The sequence below is a fragment of the Dreissena polymorpha genome, chromosome 5 (genome assembly GCF_020536995.1).
Source record: "Dreissena polymorpha isolate Duluth1 chromosome 5, UMN_Dpol_1.0, whole genome shotgun sequence".
NCBI classification, from domain to species: Eukaryota; Metazoa; Mollusca; class Bivalvia; order Myida; family Dreissenidae; genus Dreissena; species Dreissena polymorpha.
The window spans coordinates 100,461,976-100,485,246 of NC_068359.1; the positions used below are offsets into that span (position 1 = coordinate 100,461,976).

General features: G+C 35.7%; 1 protein-coding gene across 9 annotated transcripts in view; it reads left to right on the forward strand.

Moving 5' to 3' along the window:
• The window catches only part of LOC127880777 (uncharacterized), an 88,687-nt gene extending 86,028 nt beyond the window's left edge, over window positions 1–2,659 (forward strand). For all 9 annotated transcript variants that reach the window (XM_052428175.1, XM_052428173.1, XM_052428172.1 and 6 more), the window contains 2 exons: window positions 47–169; window positions 1,594–2,659. In XM_052428175.1, coding sequence (XP_052284135.1) covers window positions 47–169; window positions 1,594–1,800 — 330 coding nt within the window. In that variant the 3' untranslated portion in view covers window positions 1,801–2,659. The remainder of the gene's footprint in view (window positions 1–46; window positions 170–1,593) is intronic.
• The last annotated feature ends 20,612 nt before the right edge of the window (window positions 2,660–23,271 follow it).

Consider the following 23,271-nt stretch of genomic DNA (forward strand, 5'->3'; position numbering starts at 1 on the left):
TACTCTGCCTCCAATATAATAACCACCCCTTTGCTGCTTTTTGCAGGTGAATGAGCGACTAATGGTTGGTGAAACCATGGCAACCTTGACATCATTGCTGCAGGAGTCAGAGCGGGAGCTTCTTCTAACCATTGCCAGGGATCACGCTCGGGTAGCCAACAATGAGCGGGTAAGCAGATAAAATCGGAAAGCGTAGTCCCTGATTAGCCTATCTGGAGTACACAGGCTAATTTTAGGCCAAGATTTTCCCAGAAAGAGGCTCTTTTTTACATTTGTATCTTGTTCTGACAAAACTGGGCATAATGCATGTGTGTAAAGAGTCGTCTAAGATTAGCCTGTGCAGTCCGCACAGGTTAATCAGGGACGACACTTTCCGCTTTAATGGTATTTTTAGTTTCAAGGAAGTCCATCCTTACCGAAAATCAAGTTTAGGCGGAAAGTGTTGTCCCTGATTAGCCTGTGCGGACTGCACATGCTTATCTGGGACGACACTTTACGCATATGAATTAAGCCCAGTTTTCTCAGGACAAGACACATTTGATTTTCAGTGAAAGGACTTTAAATTGCTGTTGATCTCAATATGTTTCCTGCTAATTGGACAATTAACCGACTAAAAATTGAAAGAGGTTAATATTTGTATGTTTCAATTAAATTCCTGTTTTAAATTCCTGTTTAAAATACTGACTTATATTCTTTTCATCACATTTGTGTTTACAATTCGAATGTTTAACTATGGTACCCGTAAATGAACATTAAAAGTATGACTTGACTTTTTTCTTATGGATAAAAAGATCACTAGCGATCTTCAAACTGGTACTTGTGTAATTGCTGCATTTGCATTTTAGTAGGCCCAATTTGGATGTTGGATGATTCATATTTGAGCAGCATGATTCGAAAATTATTTTAATGCCTTTATAAAAAGTATAGCTCCAGTTCAGCCTGCACTTTTGCAGGGTCTGGTCAGGTGCTACACTGTCCAGGTTTAAGTCATGCACAGTTCATGATCTCAAATAGGGACCGTGTAAATCCTGACATAACTGTGCAAATGAACTATTTTGAAGCTATGCTGGCTGCAAATGGCATAAAACCCATTTTTGTATGACACAGCTAAAATCATGTGACCTTAATTTTGGCCATGCTCTGTGAAAAGGGGGTTTAATGCATGTGTATTGAGTGTTGTCCTAGATTAGCCTGTGCAGTCCACACAGGCTAATCAGGGACGAAACTTTATGCACATGCATTAAACCCCCTTTTTTCACAGAGAACGGCTCACTTACTTTCAACAGTCCTCAGTGATCATCAGATTAATGATATTGAATTATTAACAAGAATGCAATAATTCATTGATAATGAATTCATTTGTTGCATGATTGACTTAGTATTGTTTACATTGCAATTATTGTTCATTAACTGATTAACAAACAATAACTAATGATTTTTTGATTTTTAAGTTTTTAGGAAATTTATTAATTTCTTGATTTCCTCAAAACAGCAGAGGAATTTATATCTATCTGCTTGAGACATTGATTGATTGATTGGTTGATTGATTGCTGTATTTCTTTATTGCTTGGCTGATTGATTGATTGATTCCAGGAGTCAAATGCCCCTACGGAGGAGGACTTCCGACAGATGGAACAGCGCATCAACCAGCTCACAAATCAGCTGCAGAAGAAGGACAGCATGATCAGACAACTGAATGAGCTGTGCCAGTCAAAGAGAGCACGCAAGGGAGGCAACTCTGACACTAAAGAACACGGCGGTTATTTATGTAGCCTGAGTGATGATGAATTCATTGTGTGATTATGTATCTGGGTGAATCTGGGTTATTAACTGGAACTGTGTCGCAACATTTCAGCAAGGAAAATTAAGGGTGATATGTGTCCTGGATTTTTCTTTTGCGACTGATTGAAACAATAACATTGAAGTGTTAAGCCTTAAGGTTTCTTGATCTGTTACACAAGTTTTATACTCAAAACTTTCAATGTTTTTGTACATAGTTGAGACAGTGATAATGTAATATTTGTCCAGTATAAGGAATCCTTATTTATGTTATATTATTTTCAGTAGATTTGTTAACTTAAATATCTTACAATTAAAATTACTGAAATACATGGTTTCAATTAAGCACCATAAAAATGTTATATTGAATGATTATATAATGTTGAAAATATTGAAGCTCCCTTTCTGCTGGCAGTTGAACTTACAGTAGCATCTGTTTGTAGAAATATTTAAGAGTGTTGCATATTTGTTGAAGAAATAATATGTATATCTGTATTTGTATGCAAATTTAAATGTTATTGTTGAAGTTGTTCAACTTTCATTAAACTATGATGATTCATAAGCATATATCCTACAAATATTCTTGATCTTCATATTTGATTTGTTTTTTCCTAAAGAAATTATTTGAACATTTGTCACCATAACATGGTAAACTATAATTCAGATTGCCAATCATTGGACATACTTATTTATGTACTGAATTCATCATGAGACCATCTTGAAAGAAGAAACTGCTGCAAGGTTGAGGTGTAGTTGTTCATCAATGTATGTTCAATAATATTTATTTATATATATTATTGAAATTATGCAAGTAATTATGCAAGTTTTTAGTAATTTATTATATTTTTGTAAGCCCAGTCAATAAAACAATTCTGATGTTTGTAATTTGTCTGTCTTTCTTGTTGAGGTTTATGAGGGAGAATACTATACAGGACTATTTTTTACGACGTTTGTTTTGGAATTGCAATACACACAGAATTGTTTTTAAGCAATTGATTAATTAAAAGACGTTGATGTATACAGTTAATACTTCTCTTGTGAGATGATAACTTATTTCATGGATTTAGTCAATTATTCAGTAAATCAAATACGCAGTCAGTATTTATTCAGTCAATCATTCATTATGTCTGTATTCATTCAGTCAATCATTCATTCAGTAAATTGATTCAGGAAATCATTCAGTAAGTCAGTTTTCATTCAGTCCATCATGCATTCAGTCAGTATTCATTCAATCCATCAATTATAGTGACACAGTCGTTCATTTATTGAATAATTCATTCAGTCTATCATTCAGTCAGTCAGTTTTCATTCAGAAAATTATTCATGCAATCATTCATTCAGAAAATCAAATCATGCAGTAAATCATTTATTCAGCCATTCATTCAGTCAAACATTCATTTAATCCATCATACAGTCAATCATTAATAACGTAATTCTTTGTTAGTCATTCTTTGTGTCCATCATTCGAGCCTTGTTCTGAGAAAACTGGGCTAAATGCATGCGGTTCTGAGAAAACTGGGCTTAATGCATGTGCGTAAAGTGTCATCCCAGATTAGCCTGTGCAGTCCGCACAGGCTAATCAGGGACGACACTTTGCGCCTAAACTTGATTTTCGGTTAGGAGGGACTTCCTTGAAACTAAAAATACCATAAAAGCGGAAAGTGTCGTCCCTGTGGACTGCACATGCTAATCTGGGACGACACTTTATGCGCATGCATTAAGCCCAGTTTTCTCAGAACCGCATGCATTTAGCATTGACAAAGAATAATATAATAAATAAAAAAACCGTCTTTTTTGGAGCGGGAAACACATTTTCTGTTTTCCTGTCTTTTTTTTGGAGCGGAAAACACAATTTCTGTTTTCCTGTCTTTTTTTTGAAGTGGTGATGTCACCTTAGTGCCACCGTAATTATCCCCCCCCCCCCCAGGAATGCACTCCCTTAAGAGTAGCGTTCTTATGGGGGAACCAAACTTGTCCGATTGTGCGTCACCAGCTGGAGCAACGATCTATACATACATGTTAATATATAAATATATTTGGTTGGAAGCACTCGTGCTTGCCCCCTTTTAAGCGATGCCTTAAGGCGTTGGTCTTGAATTGTTCATGGCACAAATCTCACTGACGAATTCAAAACAAGAGCACCGCATAACGGATGCCACGCTCGGCTGCGGGTGCAGTTTTGAATAAATGGAAGCTTCTCATAATGTTTTTTATAGGTCACCTTGACCTTTGACCTAGTGACCCAAAAATGAGTGTGGCATGTAGAACTCATCATGGTGCAGCTACATATCAAGTTTCAAAGTTGTAGGTTGAAGCACTTTGATTCTAGAGCCAATGTTCAAAACCTTAACAAAATGTTAAGGTTTTTGCACTACGCGGACGGCGGACGACGAGCTGGCTATGACAATACCTAGGATTTTCTCCGAAAACAGCCGAGCTAATGAGGACCGGAATAAGGAAAGGATGCTTACCTACATCTTTCAAGTTCCTACTGAGCATAGACTGGGTCGTGAATACCTCGATGGACTAGGAACGGAATACATCGGAAAGAGTTGGACGGCATTGACGTTGCCGATGATCTGGATCTTCTCTCCCACACCCAACAGCAGATGCAGGAGTAGAATACAACTTGGACACTGGGCCTTATCATCAACAGAGGGAAGAGCAAGGTGTGCATGACCAACGCATCCTACGGCACACGAATCACGGTCCATGGCGATGCGCTGGAGGAGATGGCCAGCTTCACCTATCTCGGCACCATGTAAACCATGGAGGACCGGTTGCAGAACACATAACACGCATCAGTAAAGCACGAGCAGCCTTCCATCAGCTGACGAACATCTAAGGATCAAGCGCGATTTGCATATGTTCACTGTCTACCATCGTGAAGCCAATAGTTCTCAATGGAAATGGAACAGGACACGGTGATCTACTGTCACCAATACAAATCAAGGTCTTCACCAACTCCTGCATCAGGAACGTCCTTAAGATCCGCTTATCACACAAGAACACCAACGAAGAATTATGAAAAACAATGCAGCAGCCCGTTGTAGAAAACATCCTTCAGAAACGATGACGAAGGATAAGCTATACAATTTGCAAGCATGCATTTAGCAGGACAAGGCAATTTATCACCTGGAACTCCCCTAGAGAAAAAGAAGAGAAGGCGGACTAAAAACACCTGGCGCCGCGATCTGGACGCAGATCCTAGATAGATGAGCATGACTTCACATGCTTATCTCGGACGACACTTTACGCACACCTTTTCACAGAGAACGGCTCATATCATTACTGACTCGCGAAAATGATTAATATACAGCGCGTTACACGTGTAAATATACTTTTGATTACTATACAGTATTACCTATTACATTTTTAACATTTTGTGAACACGTTTACAATGCCCAATAAGACACCGCATGAATCATATTTCTATAATTTACTTGCGCGATTATAAGAAGTATTTAATTTTCGGAGGGTCATGACGACCTAGTTTAAGAATTTATTCGAAAACAACACATATTATGGCATTGTGAGGAATCCTACAGACAACTGTCCTCTCGGATGTATTCAGATATTTGTGATTATCATAGTCTTAACAGTGTCATAGGAAACGAAACCATTAAAATTACTCAAACCATGTCAATGCTACTTTAATAATTAATTGTACAGTTGAAAGCCTTTCCTGATTACCAGTTATCACTTTCATTAATCTAATCAGTCATTTAATTCTTTTTAACAAATAACCTGCTACGCACTACCGGTCACCAAATGCAATATCTATTGCATTTACCTTTTATATTTTGTAAAAGACGGTCGAATTGTTGCTTTTAAATCACTATCGTTGATATATATAACTGCTTTTAGTTATAACTCATCAGCAATTAAGAACACGATACGATTTAAATATATGCCGAAAGAGCTACATAGACAAAAGCTAGGATAAAGATCCAAAGTAGAAATGTATCTCCATTTCAGTTAATAGTTTATCACAGGCAAGTGCCCATTTACAGATATTAAGTAAATAATTTCAAATTACCTTTCTTCACAAATGAACAAGCAGGGTACGTTATACAGTAACTTGTGTTCAGTGTTTGTAACTACATGAAAACTTAGTATTTGCATTGGTAGTTATTATTGGGATAATTCAGTCCGCACAGGCTAATAAAGGGCGAAAGTGTCCACATTTGTGGAAATGTTCGTTAAAGTAAGTCTCTTCTAAACAAAAACCGAGCTGCGACGAAGAGCGCCCTTGATTAGCCGGTCATCTGAGGAGTATTTTCGCATTTTTATATTTTTTGCCACCCCTCCCCCACCCCTAACCGGATTCATCGCAGGGACATATAGGTTGAACCACGGTTCTACAGTCTGTCCGTCGGCAATATATATATATATGGATCATGCGTTAACTTTTAAGATACTTTAGTATGGATAATGAAACTGTGTATATGGATGTAGGGTCACATGGGAATTTTGACCGTTGTTTCAATTATTTTGTTAAAAAAAATATCAATAAAGAGATCAACGTAATATTTCGTACAATATTTCGAAAAATAAAGTTAACACATGGTCTGGTAGCATTAAAGATACAAAATGCGCGGCGGACTTGTGTCCGTATAAGCCAATTAACTATGAAACTCATGTAAGTTCATACCATGCGCGGCTGGTATGGTTCACGCCCAATCGGTAGAAGAGACGGTACTTGACTGCCACGGTTGATCGATTACATTACCTGGTAGTGGAAAAGCCTGTTATCCGGTTCGAACTAAACTACCGCTAGTACGACGGGAATCAGAATAAGATAGCGCGCGTGGTACGAACCAACGTTATGGCGCGTGTTCAATATCCTATTCAATATCCTACTTCATTTAATTAGAGTATTTATAATCAGATTGCCGAATATGACACGTTTATGATAAATACCTTTATTTTCAAACAATGCATTTTGAAATACTTTTATAGCAATATTCGAGGTCATCACGAAAGTGGGATGGATTGTGATCAAACTCTCCTACTTTATCAAAATAAAGACGTTCATTATATATCATCACATATGATTCAATACAGTGAAACCTGTTAATAATATTATCATTTTGTTGCAAAGATTTATCAGTATTAACCATCAGTAATTCATCTTAAGTTCTTATTGTTGCAACACATTCGTATACTACAAATCGACTTGTCCCTTAGTAAAAATCAGAGTAACACTCTGAGCCACGCTCTGTGAAAAGTGTATTATTATGCTTTCAATCATGTTATTCACAACTACATCAATAAATGAAAAAGCCAACCAAATATGATAAATTGCAAAAAATGGCATTAAATGTGCAGGTTTTCAATTTGTGAATAAATTAGAGTGGATTAACAACAATCGCAAGCTTTAAAAACAATAAACGGCCGTTCTCTATGAGAAGGGGGTTTAATGAATGTGCGTAAAGTGTCGTCCCAGATTAGCCTGTGCAGTCCTCTCAGGCTAATCAGAGACGACATTTTCCGTCTAAACTTGATTTTTGCTAAGAAGAGACTTTCTGTAAACAAGTCAACAGCCCCATGGGTTCATGGTCAATCTAATCTAGTCACTGTGAAACGATGGTTTACTAATGGTACAACGATCAAGATATTGACAATGATTTGCAAATTTAAATAATTTTTTGAAGTGAGTCATGTTCTTTTTAACCAGAAATACGTGTTAAAGGAGTCACATCAGTGAAATCAAAGTGGATATATATTAGACACACGTCTTCATTCGGACGCAGTCTTCGCTGATGGTCAACATCAAAATGAAGAGTCTTGCTGTGCTGTTTGTTGCTTGCGTAGCCATCGCTGTGGGACAAACCGTGATTTACGACTCGTCATCTCAGGTAGATTTCATTTCACGTTTTGTATTGTTTGCTGTAGTATGTCTTCATCTAGTCAAGGGGTAGTTAAATCAAATCGCAGTAATTTCGTTGAAAGGATTTAGAAATATTTTATGACCATGACTTTCCGAAGTTGTTTGACCGGACTGGAGCTAGTTGGGATTTTTTTTTGTGTAATCGAAAATTCCAAAGGTGATTATATAAAATCATATATAAAGTACGTGTAATTAGTTAAAATATTGCCGAATAACGGCTCGGCTTTTTATTCGGCTTAGTTGCACTGAGCTGTTGCATTTTATTGATCATTATTGATCCTACGTTTTAGCATAAGCTGCTGCTGACAACCGAACCGTATTTATGGATGAATATTTCTTAAACTAAAATAGTTACACTAATACAATACATTTTTAAGTGTTAAGATGTTCCAGGTAATTTCATACTGTGTTGGTTTATCTATCTTCTGAAATTATTTGCGTTCAAATCTTTACATGAAAAAAGGTTTATACTCAAATTGAAAATAATCGGTACAAGTTGCTATTCGTCCGTGTTATCAACTGTTGTCAATTGTTTTAAACTAGACTGTTTTTTTATGTCCCCCACTATAGTAGTGGGGGACATATTGTTTTTGCCCTGTCTGTTGGTTGGTCTGTTGGTTGGTTGGTCTGTTGGTTGGTTGGTTTGCGCCAACTTTAACATTTTGCAATTACTTTTGCTATATTGAATATTGCAACTTGATATTTGGCATGCATGTGTATCTCATGAAGCTGCACATTTTGAGTGGTGAAAGGTCAAGGTCAAGGTCATCCTTCATGGTCAGAGGTCAAATATATGTGGCCAAAATCGCTCATTTTATGAATACTTTTGCAATATTGAAGATAGCAACTTGATATTTGGCATGCATGTGTATCTCATGGAACTGCACATATTGGGTGGTGAAAGGTCAAGGTCAAGGTCATCCTTCAAGGTCATAGGCCAAATATATGTGGCCACAATCGCTCATTTTATGAATAGTTTTGCAATATTGAAGATAGCAATTTGATATTTGGCATGCATGTGAATCTCATGGAGCTGCACATTTTGAGTGGTGAAAGGTCAAGGTAAAGGTCATCCTTTAAGGTCAGAGGTCAAAAATATGTGGCCCAAATCGCTTATTTTATGAAAACTTTTGCAATATTGAAGCTAGCAATTTTATATTTGAAATGCATGTGTATCTCATGAAGCAGCACAGTTTGAGTGGTGAAAGGTCGAGGTCAAGGTCATCCTTCAAGGTCAGAGGTCAAATATATGTGGCCCAAATCGCTTATTTTATTAATACTTTTGCAATATTGAAGATAGCAACTTGATATTTGGCATGCATGTGTATCTCATGGAGCTGCACATTTTGAGTGTCGAAAGGTCAAGGTCATCCTTCAAGGTCAAATATATGGGTCAAAATTGCTCATGTAATGTCACTTCTGCAATATTGAAGCTAGCAATTTTATATTTGAAATGCATGTGTATCTCATGGAGCTGCACATTGTCAGTGGTGAAGGGTCAAGGTCAAGGTCATCCTTCAAGGTCAAACGTCATATAGGGGGACATTGTGTTTCACAAACGCATCTTGTTTCAACTTGACTTTTTTTAAAGTTTTATAGTCTTAAGGTTTCAACGACCTAATATATATGCGGACTATTTTACTGATATTTTTTATCTTTGTGAGATTAATATTTTTATTTCTTGACGCACTGCATAATGTATTAATTGTGTTATCCATGTATTTACAATACATACGATAGCTTGCATTTACAATAACATAATCAATTAAGTTTAAACTTTTGAATGACATTCTTTATTAAGCTTACAATTTACCAAAAGTTGAAAAGAGAGTCTATATATTTTATTGGCATCTTCTGCAAAATATTAGGAGATATAAGGAGATGAACAACTAAAAGCCCCTTTCAATTCTACCCATTTCATGTTAACAAATGAAATATGGATATTTACATGCATGGGTTTATTAAGAAGACATTTTGTAGCTCGTTGTTTGACGCACAAACAAAGACACTTTTTTATGACAAAAACTGTTGAGCCCATTTTGGATGCCCTTAAATTTTCGTTGAAATATACAAATGCAAAAATGGGACCCTCCTCTAAAGTATTTGATTTCATTTTGTTTTCTGATGCTTACAATACAATCACAGTGTGTCGCTTTCGGTATATATTGTAATATTTATGTCATTTGCTGTCATAGTATAACTGTTCACACTCGTGAAGGCATTTTTGCTATAAAACACTTTCTCTCTTCATTCATAAAATAGATAATTATGTAAGGTCAGTAGATGATATTTATAAACAAATAAACATATCTTATTATGCAGCCAAACTGCACGCTGGTTGCACGTCCAAAGACATCAGATTGTCGCTGGCATGCTGGTCTAGACATGGCGGACCAAATCATTGAGGGAGGTCGCATCATCGCTTACAAGATCCAGTGGTTTTCCGGAGGGTGGTCTGGATGGTACGCTCCTGGCTTGAACGACCTTGACACCAAGTGTATAGTCAACTCTATGGCCGTGACGAACTGTGTAAAGGCCAATTCGCTGAGAAGAAGGTGGTCCTATTTCTACGACCACAATCACGAGTTCATCATTTGTAAGCCGAATTAATGTGAATAGCACGCAAAAAATACAAGTCAAGTTTGAATTTATACTTGGACTTTTTAAATGATATTGTATTTATCATCGGCATGCGTGTCCAATGATTAAGTGTGAACCATATTTATTTCACTTAACATCTGCATTGAAATAATATATTTTATATTTATTGGTGTCAAAGTGACTGAAATTTACGGCAATAAAAATGATCGTCTTGAAACATCATACCAAATATGTCGATTCTTTTTATTTTACGAAATGTTCATATTCAACTAATGTATAATAAATAGTGTACATTCAGTAATGGTATAGAATGACAACACTTTTTTTAATAATTGAATAATGAAAATTTAATCACAAAGAATGATGTGAGTGTAGAGGATTGGAGTCTCGTTTTGGGAAAATAAGGCTTAAAGCCTGCTGCTATTTCAGATTCGCCTGTGCAGTACGCACAGGCTAATCAGGGACGACAATTTTCACATTCTTTGGATTTCAGTTTAAAAAAGAGCTCACTTAAACGTAATTTTTTAAAGCGTTGTTGTCCCTGATGCGAAGACACTTAATGCACATGCATTAGGCTCGGTTTTCACAGACCGGGGCGTATGTAGGCAACAGGTTCTGTATAAGACAGTGACCAATTTCCTTTGCTACAAGTTACATTAAAATACCGCAATATATCTCAAAACAAAACATAAGAACTCTTGTTAAAGGGGCCGTCCAACAGATAAAGCGTCGTGCGACGCGAAACTATATTTTGGGAAACTACCAGGATTGCTTATATAGGCAAAAAATACATTCGCTGTAAGCATGAGGGTGGAAGGTCTAGGCGGGAGGCTTTTTACTCCAGGACTCCAGGGATCAATGGTTCGCAATGGTTCGAGCCCTGTTGAGGGTTACTTTTTCTTTAAAAAAAATTTGTATTCTTGTTTGTTTTTTTTTACCGGAGATTTTTAGTTCAAAAGTTAAAATTTAACAATAAAAAGCATTTAAAGCATTTAATGACAAGCTTCAATACATGTCAAAATTTGTTGGACGGTCCCTTTAATACCTTGGCAAGTTGAATTCCAAGCATATGAGTGCTCTTCGGCATCAAGATCACTCGTAAGATGAACGAATATTTTATTTTGAGACATATAACTTACTATCATAAATTCTAACGTCTCGTTCGACATATCGATCACTCGGTTGTTTACGACCAGGTATTATTGTCGGTTCTGAAAACTCTTTATATTTCGTACATAAGTTTATTTTTGTTTTATAATTCTCTAGTTATAAAAAAAAGTTTTGCGTTAACGTATAAAAACCCTCTATAGTGGCGATAGTCAGCCCGTGCGCAAAAGTGCGACAAAACATCTTTTGACAAAATTTCCTTAATTTCAATCATTTAAGGGGGCGTAACTCTGGAGTTACGAAGTCGATCCCGAGAGAGTTTACGCGGGTTCCACCGCAGTTTGATGATACACATTTATTGTAAGTTTCCTGAAATTTCATGCAGCAGCTACTGACAAACAGCTCCGGACGAACGGAAGGGCAACACAGAAATAATATCGATCTTTTTAAAAGGTCTTTTTACAAACTATACACTGCATTTTGATATTGTGCTTACAACATCTTCTGCCACAGACACGATCGAACTGTCGCATCTTTGTACACCGGCAGAAATGAATGTCCTTTCTCCGCTTTAGGTTACACAGCCTTCTTAGGGTCAATACTTTCCGCTTGTATGTTAAAGGAAGTCTCTTCCGATCGAAATTCCAAATTAGGCGGAAAGTGTTATCACTGAGTAGCCTTGGACTCAACTGTACACATGTGCATTAAGCCCTGTTTTTCCAGAGGAAGGCTCATGCTATAGGCTGAGTGTCTTTTGTGGAGGCTTTACAGGTTAAATGTCACTGACTTAGTTCTGATGCTTATTTGTGTATTGTTCTTAACAAAACACGACAATATTTACATGAGGCAAACAATGTTTTTGTTAATGTCACATTGTAAACAAAGATACTCACCGAAAATGGTCAATCAAGTATGACTTAATCGTGCTTGATTGGTCATTGTCGGCTCGGGTACTGCTTAAATGAACCCCGGGTACTCTTACGTATACTTAAATGTACCCCGTGTACGGTAAATTTACTAAAACGTACCCGCTATGTATTACCTTAAATTTTTCGTTGTCGGCACTTTTTTCAAATAAATATGGTTATATTTATGTCAACATTTTGTATAATGACCTCTAATTATGTTTCGTATGCCGTAGCGCGTTTTACGACATCGTATTTTTGGCGCGAATAAAACTCAGATACAGTCTAAATTGGCCGGATATGTGTTTGTATATTTTCCGTACCCGGGGTACGTTAAAGTATACTTAAGAGTACCCGGGGTACATTTAAGTAGTACCCTAGCCGATAATGACCAATCGAGCCTGAATAGTACAACCAATTTACATTTATTTTGTATGCCTAACAGAAGATAATGCTACAACATTTGTTTTATATGCTAAAGTCCATTTAGAAAGTTGAAATCTTTCATTGTTTTTATGAAATGCACACGAAAGTTAAAAACGTGATACAGGAAACCTATTCACAAACTATTTTTACAAGACTTACATCCGAAATCAAGTTATTTCCCAGAAACGATTTTCCTATTTTTTGTGATTTTGACCTTAACCTAAATTGTCCCACATGCAGTTTTATACTAGGTAGCATGTATTTGCTACCTTCCCACATCATTTCAGTGCAATATCTCTATCCAAACTGAGATTATTGAGAGCATCCTATTTCTATACTTTTAGTAAGAGTGACCTTCACCTTTGTCTAACAACCCCACTCCCAACCCCCCCCCCCCCCCCAATAAAATCCCCTCCAAAAAACCCAAACAAGATAGATGTCCAGGCTGACATTCTATTCCTAAGTTTCAGCAAGATTGATAAATGCAAACCAAAAGTAATGACAGGAAACAACCTTTTTAAATGTCTATTTTTAGAAAAAAAACGAGTAGAATAATAAAAAGTTATTATTATTATTATGGGAAGTTATATATACTAGCATGGAAAAGGAAAAAAAAAAGTTGTCATAAGCAATATAACCATTTTGAATGAGGTCAGTTAAAATTAAAGGGAAATATGGTATATGCACTGGATTAAAAACGTTTGAGTGCACAAGAAAATTTCCTCTTAACTGAAAAGAGGCTCTCACATTGTTTCGACATACATGAAGTGTATAGTACTGATTTTGTCTTCAATTATTTTTTTAAAATAAAATAATACATTTGTTCAATGTTGAACAACTGGTTGCTCCTATTAAATGACTTATATAGTCTAGTTAAACATATATAATCAAACACATTAATGAAAAATTGAATATTGGTTTGAATATAGTACTTTTTTCTCATAAAAACAATATCAACCAAAAACATTTTAATCATAATAATGCAAAGATGAATACTTTTAGACATACTGACCAAGGGGAAAACTTCTTAAAATATACCTACTGATAGTGTGAGTATAAAGAAAGGCTGACAGTTTTAAATATGAGGAGATCTAAATACCTGAGCCAACTGACTCAAAAATTCTTTAGCATCTCACGTGACTCAAAGGCTTATTTTTATGCTAATTTAATGCAGTTGTAAACTAAGGTACAGCGGCTCTTTGCACCAAAATTTAAAATGAATCCATGCGTCTCAGATTAAGAAAGATTTTACATTTAGATTCGCACACAATGAAACTCGAAAAGTGTCGTCAATGATCAGCCTGTGAAGACTGCACCGGCTAATCTAGGACGACACCTTACACACATGGAAATACATACCTGATTGTTGATTTTGGTGGCAGTGATAAGGTTAACAAGGGCGTAATGCATGCTTTTCCCAGTGTCATGAAACTTGTTTGGACTCAGTCAAAGTCCCACATCTGTTACATACCAATAATTACAACCCATTAAATACATTTATGCACCCAACCCTTGAAGAAAATGAGCCGGACTCTGGGAAAACAGGTCTTAATTCATTTGCGAAAAGAGTAGTCCCAGATTAATGAATGTGCGTAAATGCAAGTAATTTCCTAATGCTTATAGTGCAGTCGCAGTTTAGCCTGTGCACTCCGCATCGGCCAATAAAGGACACTTTCCGCATTAATGAAATTTTGAATTTAAAGAAATTCCCTTCTAAACAAAAATCAGTCTAGGCGGAAAGTGTCATCCCTGGTTAGCCTGTGCGTACTGCACAGGCTATCAATTATGACAACACTTTACTCACATGCATTCAACCCCTTTATACCAAAGGGCAACTCATATGAATGAAAACAGACATACAGGCGTTTGCGTTAAGTGTTGTCACAGATTAGTTTGTGAAGTGCACACATGCTAATCAGGAACAGCACTTTACGTCTTTCCACCCGAAGTGCTCACCCAAATCAAAGACCAACTCTGAGTAGGCCAAGCTGTCAGTACTTACTGAACCCGTCTGCAGCGTCATCACCGACCACAGGATCAAGGAGGGCGCCAACTTCACCTTACGTTGGTTGTTGTCTGCAACGAAGCTGACGAAGATCCCTGCAGGTCACAATTAAACAGATACACTCATTGAAGCGAGTTAAGTTTTGATTTCTGTAAAGCTTTGGGGTGCATTGAGATGTAAAAAACGAGAATTGCAACATTATTTATTCATATTTCATACATAGAAAGGTGATTTGTGCTGATAAAAAAATGCAAAGCAGTCCAATTTTACTGCAGATGACTTATGTTTAACATGAAACGTTTATAATTCAATACACAGGAGATTTCTTGGAGAGATAACCATAAAAATGCACCTTTGAAATTGACCCTTTTCCCAATAGGCAAAAATTGATAAGACTCGCAGAACTCCAGTACGAGGCTGAACGTGTAGCCATTTCTAATACTCCAGCGCATCGCCGCATCTGATTTGTACCTTTTACTCTTTTGAACATTCGGCGATGTAATGATTAAGAAAACACAATATGACATTGTCTTAATTAGTAACAAATATGTACTTCACATTATAAGTGTCAATACATTAAATAAATTTTCTTGATTAAAGTACTTGTTTTTCTTCGTTTTTTTGCACACATTTCACACGCTTGATCTTTTTTATCGCACTGTTTGAATAAAGATCTATCTTGTTTATTGATACATCTGTTGTTTAATAGCCCTATGGGTTAATATGATCTGATTCTGTGCGGACAAATGATAAATACCTGTTCCTAACATGACACTTAACATTGTTTTCTTACTTCTCAATAAACATATTTGCTAACATGACCCTTGGCATCGATTCCTTACATGACTGTTAAACCTTTTTCTAAAATGACACTTAACATTGTTTCCTAACATGACTCTTAACATCGTTTCCTAATATCATCTTTAACATCGTTTTCTTTCATGACCCTTACAATTTTTCTTAACAAGAACAGTAACATTGTTTCCTACCATGACACAACATAGTTTCAAAACACGATCTTCAACATTGATTCAAAACATGATCCTTAACATTGTTTCCGTACATGACCTATACAACTGATTGCTTACATGACCCTTAATATCATTTCCTGATATTAGGAAACGGTGTTAGGGGTAATGTAAGAAAATAATGATATATCTGATGTAAGGAAAAAATGTTAAGGGTACTGTTAGGAGACGATATTAAGTGTCATGTAAGGAAACATTGTTACGGATCGATCATGTAAGGAAACCACGTGAAGTGTCATGTAAGGAAACAATATTAAGGGTCATTATAGGAAACAATGTTAAGGGTCATGTTAGGAAACAATATTAAGTGTCATGTTAGGAAACAAAATAACGAGACATTAAGGGATTTTATATCCCGCTAATATGGGCTTATGTCTTGCAGGCAGTGGTATATGTAGTCACTCTGTCAGTTAGTTGATAGGTTAACAAGAACAGTAACATTGTTTCCAACCATGACACAACATAGTTTCAAAACACAATCTTCAACATTGATTCATAACATGATCCTTAACATCGTTTCCGTACATGACCTTTACAAATGATTGCTTACATGACCCTTTACATCGTTTCCTGACATGGCCCACAACATTCTCTCTTACGCTTTTTCTAAACATGACCCTTAACATTGATTCAGAACATGACCTTTCAGATAGTATGTTAAGAAGACCCTAATCATTATTTCCTAGCATGGCCCTTAACATTGTTTGCTAACATGACCCATAGCATCATTTCTAAACATGACCCTTAACATTTTTCCTTACATAACCGTTACAATTGTTTCCTAACTTGACCCTTAACAGTGTTTGCTAACATGACCTTTAACATTATTTCATAATATGACCCTAAACATTGTTTGCAAACATGTCCCTTAAATTTTTTCTATTTAATATAAACCATTAATAATAGTTTTCTAGCATGCCCTTTAACATTGATTCCTAACATGACCCTAAACATTGTTTCCTAACATTTCCCTTAACATCATTTCCTAGCATGACCCTTAACATTGTTTCCTTACATGGCCCTGAACATTGTTTCCCAACATAACCCTTAACATTGTTTCCGAACATGACCCTTGCAATTTTTGCCTAACACGACCCTTCATTTGGTTTTCTAGCATGACCCTTTACATTGTTTCCAAACGTGACATTTATAATTGTTTTCTAACATGGTCCTTACCATTGTTTTTAACATGACATAAAACATAAATAAAACAAATTTGGAGATTGCTCAATGCATCTTCTTACGATTTTCAATTATAAAGAAACCCATGGATAAGGGCATAAGCATTAACAGTTCGATAATACACACATCTGAACATAAAGTTCTTGCTTATTATCTAATAAACAATTTTGATTTCAACATAATTGAAAAAACTTGCATTCCTTTATGATTTATCAGATTAACGGTGTACACAGGACTTTAGTTTAGCGAGTTTCATTGGTTTAAATTTTTTCCTTATCTTGGTAGTTAAAATGTACGAGTATGAGTTAACATCCAAAATCATCAAACACATGTTTGTTTAAACAGGTTTGCCATAAGCTCTATGTATATTAAACACTTTAGTTTCTGTCAACATTGTGTGTACTAGATTGTGCACAAACAAGTATATGGGTAAACATGTCTAATTTTTGCCCATAACATAGCTTTACACTAACAAATTTTGACTTTTACAAATACGCCCCGCATGAGTATATGAATTTGTTGTTTGGAATTACTTGCTTCATTTTCACGGCATTTTATCTAAAAGTAGGGCACAATTTGTAAAGACTTGTTTGTTGCAAAATAATGGATAGTGAAAAACATGTTCCAAAAGTCATCTTAGTTCCTGGTTCTCTTAAGTCCATGGGGTTTAATGCTAGAGTGCTTTCACTAGACCACTTATCGCCTGAGTTGTATGGGTCCGTATGCCTGTATTGTTAATCCTGAAGTGTTTGCTGGTATGTAAATGACAATTAAAAAAGTGTCATTTTTACTTAAAACAACAATGTTTGAAACATTAATGGAAATTGAAAGTGCTCCCAGCTTGGTTAAATGATAATTTTCAAAATAATTGTCATATCTTAAAAAAATAATGAAAATATTATGCGATAACAATCTGAAGTAGAAAAATGACGCGGCAGAGGCGGACGCGTATCCCCACGCCGCATAGATGTTATATTTAAAAGCAATTTTGGCTGGGCAAGGCCTAGGTTGGTGGGGCCCTGGGGTGGGTAATGTGGACATGGATGGTCGAGATAGAGCGTGTTGTCATAAGAAATGTTCAGTATTAATTTGAAGTCAATCGGTGAATGTATGAAGAAGTTATGTTAAAACAGAGAAAATGGGTACGAAAAAAATTGGAGGTACGAGGAAGTAGTACCCTTGGGCATCTCGACAAATCTTAAAGAGGACGGGAACCAAGCATCCGTTACCTTTATCAATGGCCCTGGGGTGGGTAATGTAATGTGGACATGGATGGTCGAGATAGACCGTGTTTTCATAAGAGATGTTCAGTATTAATTAAATTGAAGTCAATTGGTGAATAAATGAAGTTATGTCAAAACAAAAATTTGGGTAGACGTGGTTCTCCACTATCTCCTCCAACACTATTAGCACTAGGACCTTGAAACTTACACACTTGGTAGCTATGAGCATATGCGCGACGGTGCACTATTTTGAATTTTGATATGACCCCTGGGACAAAAGTTATAATCATGTGCGTCGCATGTTGTTAGTAAAATGAGTTTTTTTTACCCATTTTACGCATTTATTTACCCATAACTTTTGACCCAGGGGTCAGATCAAAATTCCAAAACGTGCACCGTCGCACATATGCTCATAGCTTCCATATGTGTTAGTTTCAATGTTCTAGTGCTTATAGTGGAGGAGGAGATAGTGGCCAGGACAGACAGCGGAGATCAATACAATATCTCCACGCTTTTATAAGCCTTGGGATTATAACACTCCTGACTAAGAGAATTGGTGAAAATATTGATTAATTAATGGATGATCATTAATTTTAATTGGTAGAATAATAAAGCGTTTGAAACGTTTTTCCTCGAATGTTTTTAAAATAAGCGTTTTACTAACATAGCCTTTATATTTTGAGAATTATTATCAAATCCAGCTTGGTGAAGTGGTAGCGCAGTTGCTTTTGCTTCCAGAGGCCCCGGGATTTAATCTCGGGGAAGGCAGAATTTTGTATTCAACACTTTGAATTTTACGCTGCTGTAGTAATTTGTTTACACTATTCAAAACATGATAGCTTTGTTTGTAAACATGTTGTTACATGTCATATTTGAAAAATATAAAAATGTGTGATCAAGTCCTTTCATTCCACAGCAAAAAATTGTATAACATCATTATTGATAGCATTGTATGTATTATTTGTATCATCAATATTAAGACAACCCAAATTAATTCCTTTTCAATGTACCGAAAAATATCATACACAATCTACGCTCTTTTTAGAAGCAAATTAAAGGAGCGTAATGGAAAAAAGCGTTTATTTGTGTGAGTGAAGATTCATTCCATTAAAGCAACATTATTTTGTATACATTTATAGCATAACCTCCGGTGAACTAAATGATTGATACCAGGACCTGATCGATGCAAGGGCACCATACGATATATTGTGTTATTGTGTAAAAAGTCCATGTGGAAGCTGTGCAATATTAATACATTTAAAATAGTTTACACATTTAACAGTAGACCTGTATTACAATTTTCTAAATGAATATTTATTTCATTAACTCACAATTTATATGTTCCTTTCCAGTGTTTTTCCTCTGTATAAAATTGGTATAGTAACACAGAACCATTCCCAAATAAGACACTTTTTACCAATTTCAGAATAAAAAATCCTAATTCACATAAAAAATTCCCAATTCTCAGAAAAACATCGGCAAAGAGTTGCATACGCATATGTTACTCTCTTTTGTCAAAACATTGCAGTCTACACAATAGGTCAATAAACCTGCTAAACGTGTTTTCACAACACCCAACACTTAAGCTATTTTTGTCCGAAATTTCTGTTTAATTAGTACTGTATACAGTACAATAGGTGATTCATTAATGATTCATCTAAAAGATCATTTCGATATAGATGCAGCATTATTGATTTTAAATTTATTTAAAGGAAATGTCTATTCCTTTTCATTCGATATAAAATTTTGTTAAAGTAAACAACACACTATTTAATTCATATTAAAATATTTCAATACGAAATTTTTATACAAAAATCAACACACACGCTTTCCATGCGGATGACATGACGTTGAACACTCATGTATGCAGCATAATTATTGCGCGATTTTTATCGAGACGAAGAAATCAAGACAAAATAGATGAGCGCTGTTAATTTGAAGCTAGCATTTAATAACGTCGCATTTACATGTAAAGTCGATACGGGGGAAAACGGTATAATCCTATAAATATGAGATAGATAAAAATAGTAAGATTAAGTCTAATTATTTGGACTAGAAAAAAGGTACAGCTAGGAGGACCAAGACTTAATAGCAAATCGTTTTTCCTTTTCATAATCGTTTTGCTATACGGTACATGCAGATCAAGTATGGTCATACAATATCGTTGATTTAAGGGTCTTACAGTAAAGATTTAGGGTTGTATGCATATTGAAAATTGTTTTAAAATGCCAGAAAATTAACCCCCACGACTTACGCTTATTAATTGGTTTTCAATTGGCATTATATATATATATTGCCACTGTGGTTCAATGTTTAGTTTGCGTGCCTCTGTTTATATTAATGAAAACAACCATCGAAATGTCAGTGCTTTTGATAAAGAACAATTCACCACAACAGTTCACTTGAAAACAATAAGAATTTACCAATTACAAATTAATCCCGCCCGCTTGGAACATGCAATTAGAAACTACAGCTATCTTCCAATTGCTTGCTGGAATGTGTATAAACTCTTCTGATTGGTTCATTTCAGATTGTGAGCCAAAGTTGAATTTGTAAACAAAGAGCCATGCAGGACCTGTTAATGGCTTGCAATGTAGTTTCAAAGCAATGTTTGGATCTTTTAAAGTTGAAGTTCTAACAATATCCTTAAATACTGACTTAAATGAACATTCTAAAACTTTTAAGCAGAATGCTGAAATCAACATTTTGTATATCAACAAGTCTCAAAGAGGAATTAAGTGAATTATGAAGTGGCAGTTTAGGGAATGCTTTGAACTATTCATCAGGTTTGTAATGTTTATCTTTGCAATGTTTTCTTATATTGCTATGTTTAACTTAATTATTTTGTTTAACAGCTACAACTAACTGTTTTGGTTGGTGATTAACATGTAAAATAAATTATATTTGTAGTGGATTCATATACGAGACAAACATTAGTCAAAGGTGTCTGTATCTTACAAAATCAACACAGTTGTAACAATCCCATGCTAAATCAGTGACAAAATGAAATGACAATGTAACATGTACTTAGATTTTTTTATGATAACTACACTGCCACGAAATTTAAAGCCTTTTTTCGATTACACATATAAGAAAGCTATTGCTATCAATTTAAATGTATAAAGCAAACACTTAATATGATGTAGTTTGTAACTAAATCAACATTACATAATATCTTTTTATCTCACATACAATGAACTGACCTTCATATGAAAAAATGTCCAATTTATACTGTAAAACGCAACATATAAGAGAAGCAAGTTGGTTAACCACGTTGCATTATTTAAGTAGATCTTTAATGATCATTTCATTTAGAATGACTAATCAAAATGATTTGAAAATAGTAAATTGTATTTTTTAGGGCTTTCAGCGAATTTTCAAAACAGAGTTTGTAGCAACTTTCTCCTGACAACGACCTCAGTAGTGCAGTCACAGAGCGATACTACATCACCAGAGTCCAGTTACGGCAAAAGAAGAGCTCTAAAAGGGATTGTAATCTCAATATAATAACCCTATTTTCATGAAACATAAACTTACTTTACTAACTATGCCATTTATGTCATATAACAGTAATATAATAATGTGTGTTGTATATTGGGATTTATTTCTAAACGGGATGTCTAAGAGTCAATTATTGTATTTTATTAACTGTATACATATATATATATATATATATATATATATATATATATATATATATATATATATATATATATATATATATATATATATATATATATATATCTCTACATGTGTACGACCCAACACTTGATTGCCGATTATCCCTGGGCGGCGCTGTCAGTCAGACAGTTGTTAAATAGAAAAATTAACAGTATTAAAGTTACTTAATAAAAGGTAAAAACAGTATTTTACAGTTGAAATAGAACAGCAGATAGGTTACATGTTGACCACCGCTAGCCTCTCTGTGAACATATCAAGGCTGGGGCTAGATTTGACATAGATTGGTAGAGTTTTACAGAGTGTTATGGTCCTAGGGAAGAAAGAGTTAGAATGGTACTGAGTATGGGACTGAGGGATGAGATATTTCATTCATATTTCTAGTGGGGATTAGATGATATTGATCGACTGCAACTGTTTGGGTCCTTACTTTGTAGAACATGACCAGGGAGTTATATGACCTTCTGTATTGTAGAGTTTTCCATTCTAATGTTTGTAGCATTAGGGTGACACTACTGGTGTAACTGTAGTCATTGAGGACGTATCTGGCGGCTGACCTTTTGAAACCTTCTATTTTCGTTGGTAAGGGTTTTCTGCCATGGATGCCAGACACTAGCGCAGTACTCAAGGTGAGGACGGACGTAAGTATTGTATGCAGCAGTTTTAACCTTTTGGTTGTCAGTTTTGACATTACGTTTGATGATTCAAAGGGTGGAGGTTGCTTTAGAAGTAATACTATCTATGTGTTTTGACCAATTTAGATCTTTGGAGATGGAGACGCCTAAATATGTTGCAGCTTCAGTGGATTTTAACTCAGTGTTGTGAAGTTTGTAGGGGAAGTGGGGATTAGATGATATTGATCGCCTGCAACTGTTTGCGTCCTTACTTTGTAGAACATGACCAGGGAGTTATATGACCTTCTGTATTGTAGAGTTTTCCATTCTAGTGTTTGTAGCATGAGGGTGACACTACTGGTGTAACTGTAGTCATTGAGGACGTATCTGGCGGCTGACCTTTTGAAACCTTCTAATTTGTTGGTAAGGGTTTTCTGCCATGGATGCCAGACACTAGCGCAGTACTCAAGGTGAGGGCGGACGTAAGTATTGTATGCAGCAGTTTTAACCTTTTGGTTGTCAGTTTTGACATTACGTTTGATGATTCAAAGGGTGGAGGTTGCTTTAGAAGTAATACTATCTATGTGTTTTGACCAATTTAGATCTTTGGAGATGGAGACGCCTAAATATTTTGCAGCTTCAGTGGATTTTAACTCAGTGTTGTGAAGTTTGTAGGGGAAGTGGGGATTAGATGATATTGATCGACTGCAACTGTTTGGGTCCTTTCTTTGTAGAACATGACCAGGGAGTTATATGACCTTCTGTATTGTAGAGTTTTCCATTCTTGTGATTGTAGCATGAGGGTGACACTACTGGTGTAACTGTAGTCA